General features: G+C 45.2%; 1 protein-coding gene across 2 annotated transcripts in view; it reads left to right on the top strand.

Moving 5' to 3' along the window:
* PLCH1 (phospholipase C eta 1) overlaps positions 1-22983 on the top strand; it is an 897070-nt gene that overhangs the window by 802860 nt on the left and 71227 nt on the right. The window contains exons 15-16 of one of the 2 annotated variants that reach the window (XM_086944120.1): positions 2099-2179; positions 12123-12220. In XM_086944120.1, coding sequence (XP_086800246.1) covers positions 2099-2179; positions 12123-12220 — 179 coding nt within the window. The remainder of the gene's footprint in view (positions 1-2098; positions 2180-12122; positions 12221-22983) is intronic. The other variant, XM_086944121.1, reaches the window with a different exon arrangement.

Here is a 22983-nt window from a genome sequence, read left to right as displayed (position 1 = left end):
CTCTCAGAGTGTTTTCTGGATGGGTTCCTAGGCTATGAATATTATTGGCCATATAAACTTGTTGTTGATTTCTGCGGTCTACAGTGCACCTATAGAATTGTACTAAGAGACTAATTGTGTACACCACTTTGTTAAACTGGATTAGCGACCTGTATTGAAACAGAGTGGAGTTAAGGAGATGAAATCAGGTCAAGCTTTTTTAATAGTTTTAAAATATCCAAATCAGTGTTGACTCATACCCCTTGCATATTGCTGGCATAAATACTGCTCGCACTTCAGGCACATGTTTTTACCCTTAATATCCAAAGAAGACATCTAGGAAAAAAACCTTCTGGTTCTGCATAATCTACTTTATAATTTTGGTCTCAATTTATGAGACAAGGAGCTAACAAACATGTATACAGCAGTGACTAAGGGCCATAACTACTAAACCTATTCACCAAAGTCTGGTCGCAACTTTGTAATTTTTTCACATTCATAACGAGGAAGGGATACCTAGTGAACCCCTTCCTTTTACAAATGCATTACCATCCAACCTCAAGAGGCAATACTTTTTGAAAAGTTTTGAAAAGGATTATAGTTGCAAAACATTGATATATATCTCATACCAATTCAGTCGGCCTCAATATGCCCATTTCAAATATTGAATCAACGTACAGCTGCAATACTATTGTAGTAGTCTGTTAAATTATGCACACTTAAAAAACCGAATTAATATATTTCAAAAAAGCATTTTAAATCTCACAAACACAGAATCAGTGTTTGTAACCATTAAAATTCTCAGTACATTGGGCCCTAAGTCTTCATTCAAATAAAACTGACTTAATTGTAAACAACGGTCCAAATTCCTTTTCTGTACAATTGAAGGTATCAGTTTGACGTTTAAAAAAACATAGATATAATGCTTATAAGTATTCTAAAATTTGCTTACATTAAGGTACTCTCAAACTATTGTTTTATGGATAATTCAATACATTTTCACATTTTGATAGAACAGACCACTTTCTTCTTGGTGCTAGGCTGCCATCTGCTAGTTATCAACAGGCAAGAGAGAGGGATTTTTTTTTAAAGGAGCACTCTTGGTCCCCCAGCTAAGGTAGCTTAAACAACAAAAGGGTGTGCCTTCTTGTGAGAAGAGCAGGTTGAAAGAATCTCACTTAGATTCTTTATAAAGACCTCACTCACCAAACTAGTTGGTGACATGCTTCATCATCGGGCCCCACCAGGAGAGGGCGAGTGCCTCCTCCGTGTGCTGCGACGCCAGGATTACTGCGGAGCTGGTTTTTTGTGAAAATGTGAGAGTGGTGGATTAAAAGTGTCAGGATTGTGTCCAAAAATGATTCATTACTCTACCTATTTGATTACTTCTAGACTTTGAAACTCTTTTTTGGACAATCCCTAAATGACAGGAGACAATGTGTCATTTAGGTTATTCTCTCTTTTCTGTTTATCTGAACCCTTACTTTGCCTTCTGCGTTTATGCACTAAATTTGCTCTGCACTAGATTTGCTCCGCACTAAACTATTTTATCATACTGTTGCCAAAATGTGTACTATAAGTGCATGATACAATTGAGTATTATCATGCAAAATGGCACGTCTTGAGTTTCTACTTTGGTAACAAAAACATTAGAATGAACTAGAAAAATATTTGTTGCTTATCAAGACAACTCTTGATTCTTACAACCTAAGCCAGTTTAATCATTCTATAGTAAAATTATCTGCACTGCCTGTCTTGGAGTTAAAACTAGGTTTAAACAATGTGGACTGCCCACACATGATGATCTTGTCATAAAAAAACATTTTTATCAGCAAAAAACTTGGATGATGATAGAGTGCGTTAGATGAGGAGCTCTTATGCTGTCTTTCTTCTTTCCTGTATGGTATCCTTCTTACTACTATGGGTTGTTGTGGAGCACGTGCCCTCCTCAATTAATATATGAGGTGTTGTTTTATGTGATCCTACAGTCCACCACTTATTTTCATGACTTCTATTTCTTTTCTGTCCTTTGATGTTGTGGTGATATAATAGAAAGGGCTGCTTGTGCAATATGAGGGGGAGGATGCTTGACAGTGTTTGACAGTGTTAATTCCTGTAGGTGGCACCAAACCACATATGGCATTTTACTTACTTGTGCCTGGATTGGTGGAGGAGACGACTTTGAAAATCATCATTACCGGTAAGAACATTAAATACCTCTGTTCTCTCTTTAGAATTTTTTGTAGCAATCATTTCATCCCATAATCTGGAACATCTAGTTGTCTATTAGACAATGTGGAAATGTCTAGTATTTGATATTTAAATATTGCCTACCATTTAATACCTAACTCTTAAGATTGAAGGACTAAAATAATGTAGATAACGCCTATTTCTACCGCTCCTTTAATGTATGCATATTTAAAATGTTGTGTTTGATATTTAAGACTGGATTTGACTGAGCCAGTCTTTTCTTTGAACAGCCAGTTGTCCCTTTGCCTAATCCCCTAATACTGACACTCCTGGTTTGGCAAGATGGACTGGTTTGAAATGTGCCTCACTTAAGCTCATTAACTAATGGAAATATTGCTTCTATTTGCACATCAGTCATGCCTTTCACTAATGGCTGAATCTAATTCATTTACTATATGTGTAGGAACAGGATCTTATGACATGATTGAATTTCTTATGCCATGCCAAGATCACATATGAATGTGGCGTATATCACAGTTCAGATTGTAAAATCTACGGTTCAGTCTTCAGACTTAACCCCTTCGATGCTGATGACGAGCTCCGCTCGTCCCAAGCCACGGGGGGCGTGTGCAGATGACGAGCTGAGCTCGTCATCTAACGCGGCTTTTAGAAAAAAGCCGTGTAGCACGAAAATAACCGCCGCAGCGATGCGGTTAACAACACACTGATGCCCCGTCCTCTCCTAGCACTATGAAAGTAGAGGGTCAACTTTTTTACTAATACATAAAAGTAGTCATACATTGACATGTAGACAATTTTATGTTTACAATTCTGTTTATACTTCATGATTCCTAATATGTCATACTTTGACATAGTAACCGTTATCACACGTAGATTCTGTGTGCTTTTCTGAAAATAGTAACTAACAACGTTGTTCTTACTGGGAACATCTCTGGGGCTAAACCAGCTGAGATGAAGAGGGTACACACAGAGAGTGGCCTGGTAATGGGAAATACAAAATACTGTGTACTACTGTACTGAAAGGTTTATTCAATTCATTCATTGAATGCTTTTCAGATTTTACATCATTATACAACTATTCCACTGTACACAAGGGGATGCCTCCAGTATCTTGAGAGAAACTGTAAGGATGAGAAAATGATTGCTTCCACTACCATCTGCTGGCCAGAATGCAGTCACACTTTGTCTCATCCAACTGAGTACACTTGGGACATATTGATAGCTTTAAGAACACATAAATTGAGCCTTTCCTAAGCACTGAATTCAAGTATAGAGAGTAGAACCATTTAAAGTAAGCATCATGCACAAAAGGCAAGATTTTATCTTGTTTGTGATCTTTACAGTTCCATCCACCACACTCAGCTGCTTATAATAGTTTGAGATTCCTGCACTTTAGCCTGATTTATTACCCATAATGTTGACATTTGCAGTTGGTAGACAGAGGAGTGCATTCTGCATGTTCAAAATTATTTTCAGATACCTTGATGAAAAGCATGCCCCTTAATTTCTGTGCTTTGATGTGGTTGTGAAGCTGTGGTTGTTTCTTTTGATGTTTTGTTCTGTTGCCCTCAGGTTTTCACAAATGCCCGTTCCCCTAATGTCCCTCTTTGAACATAGGTGGGACCTCAGTATCCTAATTTTCAACATTACAAAGTTTATTATGACTTCTAATTGGTGGGTCTAGCCGTATTAGATATTTTTTTTTTTGTGAAAACCTTTATTGAGGCAGTTGTCAGGTACACAGCTGTAAACGCCTACATCCTGCGGGCGCAGGCCGGCAGCAATCCCAGAGTCTAGCATGCAGTGCAAATTAAGAGGATAATTTCTGACACAGCAAGCCGCCTACAACCCCTCAGGGCCGGCCGCGTTGAAAACTAGAAGGAGCTGTGCGTGGCAGCATTCAGGAAGAACGGAGTTGTAAACAGAGAAGAGACAGTGAATGCCTGAGGTTTCCTTTTTCATTGGTTTTCTCCCCCCCCCCTCCCCCAAACAACAACATTCAACAACAGCGCAATTGTGTGGTTCTACGATCTGGTGTGGCCGATGAAGCCAGTCTGAGCCTCCGTCTCCCGCCACCCCTACCCCGCCAGGAATCGTTGCAAAGAGGCAAAGAGGTGAACATCCAGCTCACCACAGCCCGCCGGTACAGTACTAATGACCCCCCTAGCGCGCCATCCAGGGTCCAAGGAGGGGGGTGTATGATACTAGGGGGGGGGAGGGGCAGGCAGTACCAAAGGCGAGAGGAGTAACAAGAGGAGCGAGGTCATGAAGTACTGATCAGGCCAACATTAAGAAAGTGAGGGAGTGGATGGTGGAGACTACAACCTAAACCACCCTAGGAACCCAAAGTGTAGTGTGGCGGTGAAAGATTAGGAGTGAGGCCCAAGATGGGGCGACCCAGGAGCCTCCCCTCTGGCTGGTGTGTCAGGGTCCCCGGACGCGAGGGCCTGGAGTCGCAGAAGGTACGCAGCAAGTGGGCCCCATATGTCTTTAGGCCTTGACTTCAGAGGTAGAAGTTTGGCGTAATTATGCTGTTGGTCTTGCCAGGTGGACATCGTCGCAAGCCATTCCTTGAATTTGGGCGCGCGACCACGCCCCCAGCGGCACGCCACATGATGTTTCGCTATGAGGAAACTCAGAGCAAAGAATTTACGATGGGCTTGCAAACGAAGGTCAGTCTGTCCCAACAATGCTATCTTAGGGCAGGGAGACACAGATACGCCAATCATGTCCGATACGGCCGCGAATATCTCCTCCCAGTAGGCAGTCACCCTGTGACATGCCCATGCGAGATGGAAAAAGTCCGCACCCTCTGCCCCACAACGAGCACATCTGTCATCCTCTCGGAGCCGGTAACGATGTAGTTCAGCTGGGGTATAGTAAAGTCTATGTAAAAATTTGTAGTGTATAAGGCGGAGACGAGCATTGCCTGTAACGGCTACAGCATGGGCGCAGCTCTCCGTCCATTGGTCATCAGTCATTTGGGTCTGCAGATCAGCGTCCCAGTCGAATCTAGCTCGTAATGCAGGTGGGGAACTAGCTGCCTGAGTGGGTTTATATAAGAGCGAGACAACATGCTTCGGAGATTCGGTTTGGAGGAGGGTATGAAGGGGCTGTACCGTCTCTGGCTCGTCCGTGAAGTTTGGGGTGACTGCCTTCACGTTCTGACGTAAGCGTACGTATAGGAAGGTATCCATAACAGATGGGGAATCATCCCCAAAGAACTGTGCAGACGTTCTGAAGGTACCCTGAAGGTATAGGTCCCCCCATGTGTGCAGCGCCAAGCGCGTGAGCATCTTGCGTCCTATTTCCTCGCAGGCGATACGAAGTCTGGGGTCACGTGAAAGTGGCATCAGGGGCGAGTAGAGAAAGGGTGTGCCTAATGCTGCAGCCAGGCGTCTCCAGGCAAGGACAGTGCAGTCCACCGTACTGGGGTCGCGTTCTGAGATTTTGGTCTCTGTATATAGATAGCCCGACAGTGGAATCGGCCTCATGTATCCGTCTTCGACCGCCAAATGGGCCATAAAAGGGGGGGGGGGTGGAGCCAGTATGCCACAAAGTGAGCCTGTGCACAGTCGTAATATCTACGAAAATTCGGCACATCGAAGCCCCCCTGGTTGTAAGGGAGCATTAGTGTGCGCATGCTAATTTGAGGCTGCTTACCACCCCAGATCAGCCTGGAGATTAGGGAAGTGAGGGAGCGAAAGAAGTGGGGGCCGGGATTATACGGGATGTTGGTGAACAAGTATAATAATTTGGGCAGCACGACCATTTTGATCAACGAGATACGGCCAGCCATTGATAGCGAAGGTGAATCCACCTGGTGACCTTATCAGTTAACGCGTCCATAGCCGTACCATAGTTGGCTCTGATGGTAGTGTCACGACACCTCGTCATGTTTATACCCAAATATTTGATTTCATCCGCTTCCCAGATTATAGGGTATTCCAGGGGAACTGTGTCGTTATGTCAGTTAGTGGAAAAAGAGCTGACTTCGACCAATTAATTTGAATGCCCGAGTAGCCACCGAATTTAGTGATTTCACGGAGAAGGGGGTTGAGGTTTTCTTTGGGTTTGTGGACATAGAGGGTCAGGTCATCGGCATAGAGGGCAATGAGCAACTGCCTATCCGGGTATATAAGGGAACGGTGATTGTGGTGCTGTCGCAGTTTGGCCGCTAAGGGTTCTATAGCGAGCGCAAACAGTACTGGGGACAGTGGACATCCCTGTCTCGTGCCACAATGGATTTCAAAGGAGTCAGACCGGGATCCGTTCAGCAGCACCGAGGCCATCGGTTGGCGGTAAAGCAGTCGTATCCAATCAAGGAAGCTAAAAGGGAACCCCATTCGCTCCAATAGAGCCAATAGAAAGTCCCATTCCAAGGAATCAAACGCCTTGGTGGCGTCTAAGAACACGACTGCAGGCTCACACTTTGGGGCGATGTCTTGGATGACAGCCTGGAGGGTGCGCAGGTTGTGGGAGGTGGCGCGGTTGGGGACAAAGCCTGCCTGGTCAGGTAAAACCAGTCGCTCCATCAACAAATTAAGACGGGATGCAAGCACTTTCGCTAGTATTTTCACGTCCGAATTCAGGAGGGATAGGGGTCTATACGAGTCACAGGACTCAGGCGGCTTGCCCGGTTTTAGCAAGGACGCTATAAGAGCTTCCCGCATAGTAGTCGGCAGGATACCCTCCTCCAGCGCTGCATAGTAAACCTGTTGTAGGATTGGAGCAAGAATATGCATGAAGGCTTTATAAAAGTCAATCGGCAAACCGTCCGAACCTGGCGATTTCCCGGACTTCATAGACCTGATCGCATCCGTGATCTCTTCCAGTTCGAGTATGTGATGAAGGAATTTTTGTTGGGATGGGCCCAGCCACGCTAGTGCAGTGTCGTCCAGGTAGGTGTGCAGGGGAGTGGGGTTGGACCGCTGGGAAGTGTAGAGTTTGGAGTAGTGGTGGGAAAGGACGCAAAGCTGATCCGGAAGTGATCGCTGAGGCACATTGTGTTCATCCAGCAGGGTAGTTATATAGTTTTGGTATCTGGGGGGGGTTTACTGCGAAGGCCAGCGCCTTACCAGGCCTGTCACCTTCACCAAAGACGCGCGCTACATACGGCTTACCCAGGAATTTGCATTCCTTGTCTGCCAGATCTGCGTAACCATTCAATTTTTCCCGCAGTGTCGCTCTAGCTGCATAATTGGTGGGGTCACCTTCCACTTCTCTCTCGAGTTGCTTCAGTTCACGTTCAAGCTTCCGCAACTCGTCTCTAAGGGACCTAAGGACCCCCCCACCTTTGGCAATACACCATCCCCTGACAGTGACTTTAAAAGCTTCCCAAACCGTGGTGATGCTAGAAACTGAGTTAATGTTACGGTCAAAGAATTCCTGAATATCTTGCTCGAGCTCTGCCTTAAAGGCGGAGTCGGTTAGATGCGCCGGGTTAAAACGCAAATTCAGATAGGGAGACGCATCTTGCGGGATACGCAATGAAACATAAACCGGGGCGTGATCAGAGAGGGTGCGAGCAAGGTGGGACGCTGAAACTATCCAAGAGGAGAGCCCTGCAGAGCAAAAGATGTAGTCTAGGCGCGCCCAGGTGGAGTGTACAGCAGAGTAATGTGTGCCCTGCAGCTGCGTTGGGTGCAGGTGCCTCCAGATGTCAAGCAGGCGGCACTCCTCAACTATATTCAACAGAGCGCGCTGGGAATGCGTGTAGTGTAGGGACTGAGGGTGGGATCTATCTACATTGGGGTGTAGCGCCGTATTAAAGTCACCACCCAGGATTACGTGAGGAATCCCCATGGATTGGATCTTACCCCATAGCGTGAGGAGGGAGGACGGGTCATCCACATTGGGGCCGTAATAACAAGCGAAGAGAACCTTGTGTAGTATAGCCTACCCCATGCCATGCAGAATCTGCCCGTTGAGTCAGCGTCCGAACCCTCCAGAACAAAACGCACACCACGCTTCACCAAAATTGTCACCCCTCTAGCATAGTTGGAGTATGAGGAAAACACTCTGTTGGAGGCCCATCGGGCCGCGAATAGAAGAGATGTTCCTGACATTAAGTGCGTTTCCTGCAGCATTGCGACAGAGACATCATGCCTTGCCAGATATCCTAACACCAATCTCTTCTTTCGTGGGTCGTTAAGCCCCCGGATATTCCATGACATCAATGTAACTTGCTGAATGAGGTGTGTCCCCTCTATCTCACCCATGACAAGAGACATAAATAGGCATGCCTACATTGCGGAGGCTCAGTTCCTGTGTAAAATGCCACGCCATGTAAACAGATAGTAAGCATCAACCCCACACAGATCAACCCAACCAGAATGCGCATCGAGTAACAGTGAGTATGATTATAAGAAATCAAATCCCCGACCCACCCACACCGGCCACCCCAACCCGCCGGGCATAGAACACCTCCCACCCCACCCAACACCCCAAAAAAACAAAGCATGATATACCAACAGTCCAAAGTCACTCTTTCCCTTGAAGGGAGTAGGTAATAATGGGGATCACCCATTGGGGAAGCTTTGCCAGGGGCGCCTGACCAGCCCTCTACCTCACAAGTCACACCCAAAAGGCACCAGCCGACAGCCGGATCGCCCATCTTGGGATGGAGGTAGGTTGTCGAACCAAGTCTAGCATTCAAACCGGCATTAATAAAGTTAGTAAAAAGTACCTCACCGGGAATGAAGGACCTGGAATCGCACCCAGGGAGTATATGCGGCCTGCAAATGACTGGGTATCTCAGGACACAGTCAATCTTGCTGCTCCAACGGCGAGCGTGAGCGTGATCTGCTTCCCTCTGTGTGTCGCCCAGCTCGGTCGCGGCTTAGCTGCTTCAGAAAATCTTCGGCCTGTTGCGGAGTTGTAAAGACGTGCTGCTTGCCGTGGTAGGAGATCTTCAGTTTAGCAGGGTAGAGCATGGCATAGGAGATGTCCTGAGATTGCAATTTCTTCTTGATCGGTGCGAATTTCCGCCGGGCCTCTTGCACTGCCGGAGTAAAGTCCAGAAAGAAGGACAGCGTGGTGTTGCTATAGGCCACGGTGCCGAGCTCCCGGGCACGGCGGAGCACGGCGGAGCACTGCATCGCGGTCCCTGTAGTTAAGGAATTGAGCAATGATGGGCCGGGGGGTAGCACCCGGGGGTGGTTTGGCCGCTAAGGACCTGTGCGCCCGTTCTACTATCAGATGTGGGGAAAAGGAGTCCTTCCCAAATAGTTCCACCACCAAGGCCTCCACAAAGGGCTCCATTTTCCCAGTGTTGGTGGATTCCGCCAGGCCTAGGATACGGACGTTGTTCCTTCGGGACCTGGCTTCCAAATCCTCATTCTTTTCTGCTATAACTTTGAGGAGTCTGTCCATCTGGGAAACCTGGCGGCGCGTGGGGGCGGCTCCATCTTCCAGCCCAGAGACTCTGTCCTCCGCCCCCTTGAGACGCGCATCGTGTTGGTCTTGTTTCATCACAACGCCATCAATGCGAGTGTTCATGCTATCAATTTTGGCATCAATACTGGTTAGACTGTGCCTCATGCCCAGGAGCAGGGACTTCCAGTCCTCGTCTGGCGGCGTGGTAGCAGTAGGGCTGTCGCCCGGCCCGGGCGTCATCTTGGTCGCTTTCCGAGTTTCGAATGGGATCTTCGACTGTTTGGCGTCGCCACAGCCCATGGCGCGCCCTTGAGACCCTGATGCCGCTATCGCTAGACCGCTGGGGGTTAGGGTTACCAGCGGTGCCCGTTCAGTGTGGAGGGGGCAGAGGGTATTGCAGAGGCAGGGTATACGATAGTTCACGAGCCTGGGCCCACCAAAATGGCGGCTAATGGACAAGGGAGCGGAGCCCTCACTCAATCTTCACCTGCAGGGTCCCCCACGGCAGTAGTACGGCCAGGGAGGGGCCCCCTAAGCGTCACAGGAGTCAGTATGGGTCTCCCCTGGGTTCCAGTTGGCCAGCCGTTTCACCAGGTAGGTCCGTAGGGGGAGCAGCTATCAGGACGCCCTTCGCGCCAAAATGAGGAAAGCCAAAGAAAGCTGAAATCGCTCCCGCGGCAAGCCGTGTCCAAGGCACACGTAGGAGCGTCACTCGGCTCCGACAGGCAGCAGTGAGCAGGCCGTGCAGGGGGGAGCAGCCGGGTCCAGGGAGGGCAGGTGAGGGTTGCGGCCGCAAGCGGGAAGGCGCGCTCGGCCCCGTCTCTGCACAGGGGGATGAGGCCGGTACGGGAGCAGCGCACGGGAAGGCTACTTCACAGGGGGGGGGGGGGGGAGTTCTCTCACCGCCTTGCGGGTCTGCGCAGCCGAGCCTTCAGGACCACCCGCCCCCGGACCGCCATCGGTGTACAGGCCGCCGGGCCCAGAGTTCCCGGTGTTGCGTAGTCCTCCGCCACAGGAGTGCAGGCTCGCAAAGGAGCGCAGGGAGTCGCTCGTCCGTTCCGCAGAGGTCAGCTCCCGCCTCGGAGGTCCCCCAGAGGTGTTCTTGGTGTCGGAGCGTTCAGCTCAATGCGAGGAAGACGCTCCCGGTATTGTGAGAGCATGTAGAGCCGGTTAGGATGATTTGTCGGATTATAAGTGGCTCAACCAGGCGAGAGCCCCACTACAGCGCGGCCATCTTGGTCCAGCGCCACCTAGCGCCTCCCCGTATTAGATGATCCTTCACACCCCTGATCCTAACTTAAAGCTAGCCCTCAGGTGTATGAACCTGTGTGTTACACCATGCTACTAGTTTTGCCGTATTTACGTTTACCTTCAGAAGAACTATGTTGAATTCACACCGGCATACAGTCCTGCAGTTTGGGTTAAGTTAAATATTATTGTTGTCCTTCATCATGAAAGATTCTGTAGCAAACTCATTTTCCTCTCATCAATATTCTGTTCTGACATTCTGCCATGTCCACAGGTATAGGTAGAATGTGGATGTTGAGCTGTATAAACAAGACAGGGTAAAACCTTTAGTATAATTCAAAGGTCAGGTAGGTTAATCTTTCTGCAAGCTTCAGTCTTACACTTCTTAAGTCAAGATTGCAGTGGTGATTCAATGACCCCCTTCCCGCCCCCCTCTTACTGTGCCCACCTTGCATACACCCCCTCCGCGCCCCCCACCCTGGAGTCATGCCAGCTGCTACTGTTACTTTCCAACGCCTATGCTTTTGACAACAAAGCAGGACTTTGGAGATGCAAGCTGGGGCTGTGTTGGCTTTCATGGAATTTATCTTGTGGTTTCTCTTGGGAGATGAGCTCATACTTTGAGGCCCTCTGGGTGCTGTAGTTCTACACAGGAAAGCCTTTAACAAGAGGAATGGGCCTGCGGACTATGACCCCCATAAACCTCATTCATTGCCACGAGCACACCGAGCAGAAGCTTTCTGTCAGTGACTAGCACATCTCAGTTCAGCACAAAGTGCTCTGTGGGTCCAGTAGCATCCTGACTTCCCCCGCTTAAGCTGCTGGAACGGGAAGCTTATGACACCACTGTCGGGAAATGTAATGGGCTACTGATTTGGAGATGTGTAAATGGACATTGTACAAACACATATAAAATATATAATTAACTTTTAGCTTCAACAGGTCAGTCACTGTTTGGACTTGGTCTTTGATAAAAAAAAAATGGTTATTGAAAATTATATATTTATCCAACAAATAAGCAAATGCCATGGTAAAATAATAAAGGGTTTTGCATGGCCAATGAGAGTTTTGACAAGACAGGTGTGCATGAGTATATGAGATGAGAATGGAGAGCATTACTCCTGAGAATAATGAGATACTTACTAAGTTCTAACACAGATCAATCTCCAATTAGATTTTGCATATAGTCTTTTCTAAAATTAGTTGAGAAATGTTCTACCAATAAACCTATTTGTGTAAGCTTAGATGTGTGCATTTATTTCCAGTGCTGGCAGAACACAATAACCAAGTAATTATTATTTCTACAGAACATGCCGCCGAAGGAAAACCATGAAGTTGTGTCGTGCCCTCTCAGATTTGGTTGTTTACACAAACTCAGTTTCAGCCCAGGACATCGTGGATGATGGTATGTATATTCTTTAAGGGCTTCTAGAGCACGTAATCTAAGGGTTGGGACTTTCAATTTGATGATCATGGCTTTCACATTTTGAACGTCCTTCTTTTATGCCAGTGATCATTGCACAACTTCCTGTGTTAACCTTCTCTTCTCCTTTTTTTCTCACTCCACATGGCTACTACAGAATCACCTTATATTTTATTCATGTTGTGTGATATACTAATACCTTCACCTGCATTTATATATGTTGTAGCTCACATGCTTAATTCTTCTAATAGTACTTCTTTCTGGAGTTTGTATTAGAGATCTAAATAAGATTACGTATAAATGCAAAAAAAACCTCTTCTGGCAAATATATACCTGAATCTCTTAAATGGAAAGAAAAATATATTGAGGTTCGTAATATTAGGTGAACTTGATGCAAACAAGGCTACTTTTGTTTTATATGTATATTTTCTAAGTGCCCCTAACATCCAGATAAAGATGTTTGTTGGGATGTGTTCGCGCGTGTGTGTGTGTGTGTGTATATATATATATGAGCCTCACAGTTGGTTCACAGTCGGGCGGTGATGGCGCTCTTGTGGTGGTGCGTCGCTCTTCAGCAGAACCAAGCCGATAAATATCTCCACACTTCTCCCCAACAGGACAGAAAACGAGCCGCACACATAACTTTCTTTTTGCCACTTTTATTTCTTTGGAACAGCATGAGGCGGATTCCTAATGCATTTCGTTCTTCCCAGAACTTCTTCAGAGGTGAGCCATTGGAGGAAGGACAATAAATCAAGAATAAAATAACTGTGAATGCAAGCAGCGTGTTTGGTGCAGGCTCACCTCTGAAGAAGTTCTGGGAAGAACGAAATGCATTAGGAATCCGCCTCATGCTGTTCCAAAGAAATAAAAGTGGCAAAAAGAAAGTTACGTGTGCGGCTCGTTTTCTGTCCTGTTGGGGAGAAGTGTGGAGATATTTATCGGCTTGGTTCTGCCGAAGAGCAACGCACCACCACAAGAGCGCCATCACCGCCCGACTGTGAACCAACTGTGAGGCTCATGTAAATGTGAAGGGCGATGCGGTGCCGCCGAAGACCGGCTTCGGTATTGGACTCAGACGAGTCTTGAAAATGGACTTGTTATGGGGTAACTATACACCTAAAAACCTAAAAATAAATGATAAGAGTATTTTACTAAGAACAGCATGGTTTAGCACCGCCCATTGGAGGGAATAACAAACGACATGACTGTTTGCACCACAGACCCCACAATGCACCTCTGAAAGACTCCATTGGAGGAAGGACAATAAATCAAGAATAAAAGAACTGTGAATGCAAGCAGCGTGTTTGGTGCAGGCTCACCTCTCAAGAAGTTCTGGGAAGAACGAAATGCATTAGGAATCCGCCTCATGCTGTTCCAAAGAAATAAAAGTGGCAAAAAGAAAGTTACGTGTGCGGCTCGTTTTCTGTCCTGTTGGGGAGAAGTGTGGATATATATATATATATATATATATATATATATATATATATATATATATATGAATAACTTTACTGTTAAGTTAACAACAATGAGCAATAGTGTTTCCTTATATCTTTCTTTAGTCTTTTGATGAGTCAGGTAATGCAGCTTCAGCACAAAAGCTAATACAACACGTGTTTTGTGCACAATAGCGCTTTTCAGGGCTGTTAAACATAGAAATGATAAACCAGTGTTTTACATACACAAATTCAAAACATGGTCTAGTCTATAATAAGTCTCAACAAAAGGAGAGAAAGGGTTTTTAGGGCACTCTTAGTCCCCAAGCAATATACAGGTAATCAAAAGAAGAGTGACCATAAAGATAAGGTATATAAAGGAGGTGGGTGTCGCACGTGAAGTCTGAGGCCAGTTGTAAGTGGTCCGATGGTAAGACCAAATTTCAAGAAAAAATACACTGTTTTTTCAGGAAACCCTCACTCACCCTAGTGGTGACATGCTTCATCATCGGGTCCACCGGGAGAGATCGAGTACCTCCCCGGTGTGCTGCGACGCCAGGAGACTGCGGAGCAGGTTTTTGTGTGAAGATGAAGTGTGAAAAAATACTAAGGTTTAAAAATGTCAGAGGTTGTACCAAAAAAAACTTTATTCACTGGTCAACCTGACATATTAAAAATAAGATATGTGAAGGGAAACTAGCCAATTACTTTATACTGGTGTTTACCCTGTAAAGAAGGTCAACATGTTTCTGCCCGTTTTTATGTGTTACTTTACTGGGCTTTCATCAGGACCGGTAAGCGAGTGTGCCAATGACAGGAGGGGCGCGCTAAGGCCCGCCCTGCCAATGGTCGTGAAAGTTAAAAATAGCACTATGTGTAAAAATGGTGCAAAAGGAAAGAAAAGAAAAACAAACTCATAAGTAGTGGGGATTTACCTCTTTTGCGAGGAACCTAGGAGTTTGTAAAGAAACAGATCCACGCCCCATAGAACACAGGAGGGGGGTGGGAGCGACAATGGCACACCGCCCGCAACGCTCAGCACCCGCTCGGCACCTAGCTTCACCCTCGCTGGATCTCGTGGATCTTATATATATATGAATAACTTTACTGTTAAGTTAACAACAATGAGCAATAGTAATTCTTGTACTGTTTCCTTATATCTTTCTTTAGTCTTATGATGAGTCAGGTAATGCAGCTTCAGCACAAAAGCTAATACAACACGTGTTTTGTGCACAATAGCGCTTTTCAGGGCTGTTAAACATAGAAATGATAAACCAGTGTTTTACATACACAAATTCAAAACATGGTCTAGTCTATAATAAGGCTGTTAAACATCAAAATTGCAAATCAGTGTTTTACATCCACAAATCAAAACGTACGGTACCCAAAAAACATTTTTTACACACGTACACAGTTCCGTGACCTACAATATGTACATGCCTATGCATGTTTGATCATATGTAACACAAAAAAGTCATATTTCCCAAATGAAATTGCACTATATTGCATACAAAACAAATTCAAGTATTCTATACTATTTGTTATGTACACTTATACATATCAGAAACCCAGCAGAGTTTTAATAACAACCTAATCATTTCCCTTTTAGCTCTCCTGCTTCAGGTCTGTGAAGTTGAGTTTCAATTGTGAGCTATGCATATTCCTTCCTATTTAATTAAAATGACTTTGTGCTAAGCAATTTACTTCTCAAATCAATTATTGTGGTTCAACCAGCTTAATCCTGTCAATTGAGTCAAATCTTCAGTCCGATGTATATGCATGATTATCACTCATTGCAGTGGGTAAAGGAAATTGTGACTATAGTTCCATATATTTAGAGATGTTACTATAAGTGGCCTTTCTATATGCAAGTCAATATTTACAATATCAATGGGGTGTTAGTTCAACACCATTCATATAGATCCTATGCATATGTCTCAACTGCACCTTCCACATGATCTGCAATTGGATAATAAGTAGTAGCCTGAAGAAAAACATGAAAACTCTCTTATTAAGTGTCTTTTATTATATCCACTATTTTGAGTTCCTCTAGGTGCATGTTCTTTATTTAAGTTCTCACCAGTTTTAGATTGTTAAAAGTCACTTTCCAAAATGCATCAAGTCAAGTCGGTATGGTAAATGATGAATCCCCCTGATATGGAATACTGTAATAAGATGCTCTATGATGCATGGATAGGTATTCCTTAAAGATGTTTTTAATTATTTAACAACAGTTGATTGCGATAAAAATGAATCATTGGGGGTATCTTACATTTTTGTATATATATATCCTTTGGAAATGGTGGTGTACTACTTATGAGTTTACAGAACACCAGTGGTGCCAGAGTGCTGTGCTACGCTGAGCGCTGTAAGACTTCTAAGCAGCTTTATCCTGGTACAAGAAAGTCTTGGCACTCCAAGAAGGTGTAGACATTGCGTGTTTATTGCTAAGGCAAAAAAGGCCAACATTGGCACATTTTGGTGCTTGAACTCCTTTGTCATGACGACTACTACAGCCTGATTACAAATGGATTGCTGTTTTCTGACTCCTGCGCAAGCCACTGTTTTCACAAGGGTCAGAATTATCAGTTTGGTTATATTTTTAATGCAGCTGATAATTCTAGAAAGTGTTAAATACCTCAACCTTTTTTAAATTCCGGCAGGTTAAATTGGCCAAAATTTAACAGAGAAAAGATGTACGATATTTTGTACATCACCTGAATATTTGTGCATTAAACTCCAATATCTTCATTTTATTTCCCCAAAATTCATAATAGCCTGTGGTATCGTTATTTATGAGATGCTATAAATAGCACATTGTCAATGACCCACTCGTAAACATAGCCCTAGTGTTTCTATGCATATTTTAGCTCATTATTGTTTCCTACCAGGTTTTTATGGGTATACGTAAACATGATATAAACAAACAAATTTGCCTGAGTGAGTTGGATTCATTTTTCATTGCGTAGAACTCCCATATCCAGGAGCTAGACCACTGACCTGGTCAGTGCGACTGCTCTCCCCCGCGCAGCTTCAATGTTAAGTGCTGCCCTCTGAGCCCTTGGCTCACCATTGTGGTTGGTGTTGCAGGCCCTCCTCCACCTGCAAGCTCCTGCCTGTGCCTCATCCCTGGTGGTCCAGTGGGAGACACTCTGCTCTTCTGCTGCTCCACCGCTCCACCTCTATTGCCTTCTCTGTGCCTGGTTTCTCTTTTGCTCCCTTTTCCCTCTTCTTCCTCTTCTTTTTCCCTCTTCTCTCTTTGCTTTCTCATTTTTGCTCTCTCTGCTCTTTTGGTCACTTTTTGCCTTCTTTTTTCTCTTTCCCGATCTCTCTCCCCGTTGTTGCTGCCCCTGCAATGCCTCCCACCTCAAGTTTTGTTCTTCCCGCATACCAGCTGACTGCCCTCCCCTGACCCCTACTTAGTGGCAGCTGCTGCACTGCAAGAAGAGCTAGACCACTGACCTGGTCAGTGGGACTGGTCTCCGCTCAGCTCTAACCCTAACCCTAAGCCTTGCCCTCTGAGCCTTGAGCTCTCCATCGTGGTTAGTGTTTGAGGCCCTCCTCCACCTGCAGGCTACACCCCTCTTGGCTTTCTCTGTGCACCGGTTTTCTCTTTTGCTCTCCTTCCTTCTTCTTCCTCTTCTTATTCCCTCTTCATTTCTCACTGCTTTCTCTTTTTGCTCTCTCTGCTCTTTTGCTTGCTTTTTACCCTCTTCTCGCTCTTTCCCTCTCTCACTCCCCACCTTCCTCACAGAAACCTGGACCAACACCAACCCAGCGCCCAACATTTCCAACGCCATTCCAGACGGATACAAGATCCTGTGAAAAGACCGCCTCACATGTCCAGGATTAGACATCACCGTCGTCCACAAAAGCTCACTTCGCATGACAACCGCCGACCTGAATAACACTACGACCCTCATCGAGTATTTCTACTTTCAGATCCGGACCAACCCTAAAACGACTCTCTGCAGAACCCTCATCTACAGCCTTTCACTGACACCATCGCCGATCTCATTTCACCCCACGCCTCCCCAGACTACATCCTACTCCGAGACCTAAACTTCCACCTGGACAACCACGATGACCCCAACATCACCACCCTACTAGGGAACCTCGCCGACATAGGACTAAAGCAAATTGTCACAAACCCCACGCATACAGCAGAACACACACTTTAACCCCATCTTTGCAGAAGTAAACAGCGTCTCCTACAGTCACACCACAGAACTCCTCTGGACAGACCACCACTGCATCCACTTTTCCTTTAGAAAACTCACCATACAGAAGCACACCCAACGCTGCCCCCATAGAAGCTGGAATAAAGTCACGGAAGACCAGCTCACCCCGCCCTCACCAGCACCCCACCATGACGACCCCAGACGCTAACACCGCGGCACGCAACCTCCACCGCTGGATCATAAACTGCTTCAACGCCCTCGCTCCCCTCAAGAAAGCCACAGGGCAAAACAGCAAGAAAACAAGCTGGTTCACCCCAGCACTCCAAAAATACAAATACTCCCAGTAACAACTCAAATAGAAATGGAGGAACAATAAAACTCCAGAAACATGCACCGCCTACAGAGCTGCCACCACAGCACATCACACCTCATCAAATCCACAAAAAAGAACTTCCTCCAAGATAGAATCCTCGCCACTCCCACAACTCCAAGAAACTCTTCTCCATCATCAAGGAACTTGCCAACTCAAGCAGCGAAACAACAGACGTTCCACCCTCCCAAGACCTCTGCGACAGACTCAGCACTTTTTTTCAACTCAAGATTAGGACGATCTACGACAATTTAGACACCCAAGACCTCTGCACCACCCCAGCTACCAACTCAGCGATGCCACCCAACAAACCCTGCTCACCTGGAACCCACTCATGACAGAAGATATTTTAAATACCATGAAGAGCATGCACTCTGGAGCACCCACAGACCCCTGCCCTCCCCATGTCTTCCACACAGCCTCCACAGCCATAGCACCCGAACTACACCGGACGATCAACTGCTTCCTCGAAATCACCACATTTCCCAACGACTGGAAACACGTCTAAGTCAACCCCCTCCTGAAGAAACCCTCTACAGACCCGACGGATCTCAAGAACTTCAAGGCCCATCTCCCTGCTTCCATCCGCAGCCAAAGTCATCGAAAAGGCCATCAACGCCCGGCTAGCAAACATCATCTTATTTAAAGGTTTTATATAGCGCTAGATAAAAATACAACATGAAAAATAGGAAAGCAGGGGAGGGAGAGAAAACAAACGAAGGTGGCGAGCACAATCCGATTTAGAGAAAGAACAAACAGAATGCCAAGAGGAGAGTAGATAAGGAGGTAAGAACTGGGGAGGGAAGAGGAAAAAAAGGTGATAGATTTAGTCTCAAATCTATCAGCCTTTCAAGCACACTGGTAAATCAGGAAAATCGCTCTATTTCGTATATATCCACCAGAAATAAATGTTGCTAAATGGTGCATTTTGAACACACGTTTTTCATATATATTGGGCAGTATGGTTCAGACTCGTCCAACCATCATAATTCTTAGAGCATGTCATTTTTCAAGTAACGTAATACACAGCCTAAAGGGACAGTCCTCGTGCTGAGTCCTGACGGTTTAACAGCCTATAATAACTCGATCGCTGTGATGGCCACTGCCAAATCCAGTCCTACCCTCGCGCAGCTGGTGGGCCACGGCTGGAACCTACTTGCTCACAGGTGGATGGAGAGATAGGCAGGAGTGTTGATGGCAGAGTAGAAGATGAGGTTGCTCTGCTTCCCTGCCCCTATCGTGTTTATGTGCAGTTTTGCCGGAGCATCCAACATGGCGACCTGCCTCGCAAGGGCATCTGGGAGTTGTAGTTTCAGAATGCTGCGGCTGATGGAGTATTTCGGAACGTGCAGGATGGGAAATACCTCAAGAGCAAGTGGTGGAGTACATTCTTATGGTTGAGAAAGTAAATCACGAAGGTAGGAAAAACCCCATATAGAAGTGCATTATGTCTTTTCCCGAGAGTTATACATCTCAATTATGGCACATCTCTCACATCGAACTAGAGTTTAATTTAAGTCATATCTCCCGTTAGATTATATCAGGTTGTTGCCTCTTTCCACAATCTAACCCGATCCATCTATAATAAAAATAAAAAAAGGGTGGCCTGAATGAAGGGTAGCAGAGGTGAGAGAGGGGGCGGGGAGGGGCAACGGGATGATTCAGAAGCGGAGGAGGGGGTGACACACGACCACGTTTCTCCGAGGCGAAGCAGAAATGCCTTAGAGAAACGCACAGTCATTTTGGGATTCGGGGGCGTGTTTTTCGTTCTCTCCTCTTCCCATTGGCTGGAAGGTAAAATTCAAGCCAATGGGAAGAGGAGAGAAAGAAAAGAGAAAGAAAGTTAAAAACACTCCCCCCGAATCCCAAAAAGACGGGGCTTGAACCGAGTGACGCCCCTCTCCTCCAATGGCTGGCCTCCATTTAGGAAGCCAGCCAATGGAGAAGAGGGGCGGGTTCAAGCGCCCACACTGTCGACATAAGATCTCTCCCTGCGACTGCGCAAGCACAGCCTACGCAGGTCTCGACTTAAAAATGTTCTGACGAATCCCTCTGGAATCCGGAAAAAACGGTCACACATGCACACCCTCATCAGTAGCAGACTGGACTACAGCAATGCTCTCTATGCTGGAATGAACAAGAAACTACTTTGCAAGCTCCAGACCGTCCAGAATGCCACAGCGAGACTGATCCTAGATATCCCCTGCTACCACCACATCACCCAAAGCTTTCATGATCTCCACTGGCTCCCTATTGAAAGAAGAGTAACGTTCAAGCTCCTCACTCACACTTAAAAGGCCCTCCAGACCATTGGACCAGCCTACCTAAACGACCGCCTCTCCTTCCATGCACCCAAGAGACACCTCTCGCTGGTCACCCTCCTACATATCTACAAGACGAGAATGGGAGGAAAGGCCCTCTCCTACCTCGCAGCCAAGACCTGGAAGACATCCACCTCCGGCACACCCCCACATTGCCCCAGTTTAGGAAGGACCTCAAGAACTGAATCTTCGGATGATCCCAGCCCTTAACGGAGAAGCCCCCCATCCCCAAGCGCCTTGAGATTCTCGCGGATGAGTAGTTGCCCTTTACAAACCCCGGATTGATTGATTAGACTTCATATATAGTATCTTAATCTTGCCCAAGTGGACTAAATATCCTGTATAATAGGACTATAATAGTCCAATATAAGCCATTGCAGCAAAGTCGATATCATAATGTTCCGATCCATCCATAACTAAAAAAGCATTGTAATATTAGTCTGTCCTATATTATACCACCTGTATGGAGCAAGCAGCATAACAGTCACAATACCTTTGCAAAGGTTGTCTCCTGAAAAAGAGCCTTTAGCTCCAATTGCATTGGGTCTAATTACATTATTTCTACCAAAAAAAGCTTGTAAAGTGCACACAAAAATCACACAAACCGAAATTTTGCATTTATTTTCTGGTTGCCTTCCACTCTATAAGCTAGTGTAACATAGTACATTACCATCTAAAATTCACACTTACCTGTTGTGTGAAGTGGGAGGCACTCAAAAAACCTTTAATACCTTCATAAAAAAGACTGAATAAGGTGTGTTCAGAGTGTGGGAGGTGGAATTTTTTGAAGATACTACTAATTATAACAACTATATTTTGATGAAAGTGGTGCACGTAAACCATTGTTGGCTTTTCCCTACCCTACTTTAGCATTGATATATAAATCAAAATAATCTTTTAGTTTTCGTTATTTATTCTACCTTCTAAGAAGTTCAAGCAGGACAATATTATATTTTATACTTTCATAATAACTTGAAATTATAGTTGAAGCACAAGGGGTTGTACTTCTTCATGACAGAAATTACATTTCCTCTTCACAATTCCTTATTTTTATTAGTTTTTTAAAACTTTGATCTCAGATCTAATATTGAGTTTCTCCTAAACTCTTGATAAATGAGCACCAAGATTTTCTTTTTTGGTTATCAAGTATTTTTACTTCAGTGTCTGCTGTATAACTCTTACCCTCTTGGTGTGAAAAAACCTGACCCAAAAGAAAAGTGCGAAAAGTTTTAATCCATCGTCTTTTGCAAAAGGGTCCTTCAGTGAAAATAGCACAGAAAAAAATTAAAAGCAGGCATGCTGTGAATAATCAGAAAACACTCAAAAGTGAAATGTCTGCCTTGCTTGAACATATTAGGAACTCCATTTGCAAAAGAAGATTCCAATTTAGCATGCATGTGAAACTGTATACACAACATCAGTGTACCGGCAAACCCACTGTCTCTGTCACCTCAGAAAATCTTTAGAATGCAAAGCATGCATTGGACTGCCCATACGGTTATCCTGACACAATGCATGAGAAGCCTGTGCTTCATTTCCTAGATTCCTTCTTCCATACAGTGTGGGACCTTTTTTCAAGAATGACTCTGATTTTCTGATGTCTTGTTTTACAAGGCGCTTAGAGCAGTAATAGGATGGACTTAAACCTCTGCCTCTTTCAAAGTAACCTGCTAGATATAGCTATAAAATCAAATCAGAGTCCACCCGTGCATCTTCATACTTGCAATTTGCTGAAAATGTGGTCTACAAGTTAGATCAAGGCCAATGATAAATCCTGATCACCTTTTCATTTTATGAGACCCTTTTAGCCTTTATAAGAAAACATGTTCCACCAGTCTTTCACCTTCATAAATTAATGTCCATTTCAGACTGGTGCGAGTCATGATTCATGCAAATTCATGCAGTTGAAAATAGATTGTGGAAATTCTGCTTTTATTTGCTGTAATTTTTCATACCGAAAACCAGAAAATTATTAACCCCTTGGATATATGGGAATCTTAAACTGGATCTTGGTCGGGTTTCTTCTCCTGTGCATGTTCATTCCAATCGATTTCCTGGTGGCAAGGTACCCAATATTAGCTGTTATAATAGCCCCAGATCGATTCCTAACCAATGAATGCCCTACTAGTTAAAGTTCATGATTGACTGAAATGTGGAATGCTGTAGTATGTTCTTAACAACCAATAACTTTTAACCAATTAAAAGAACTCTCTAGAGGGAATGGCATTCGTGGATAGAAGCACAGAAAACAATCTAGACACTTTTATGTCAATTTTTGAACAGTATTCTCTTGATGGGCACCTTTTTATACCTCTTTACATTGATACTGTGCTGCCAGTTTACTTTAGGGTTTGTGCATGACTCTGCTCCAAAAGTGGTGTTGTCATACATATGATCTTGTTTCACTTCCACATTATTTAACTTACCCAAAAACCTT

This window comes from Lissotriton vulgaris, chromosome 11 (genome assembly GCF_964263255.1).
Source record: "Lissotriton vulgaris chromosome 11, aLisVul1.2, whole genome shotgun sequence".
NCBI classification, from domain to species: domain Eukaryota; kingdom Metazoa; phylum Chordata; class Amphibia; order Caudata; family Salamandridae; genus Lissotriton; species Lissotriton vulgaris.
Note: the sequence above shows the minus strand (reverse complement) of the source record. Positions and strands in the feature narration are given on the sequence as shown.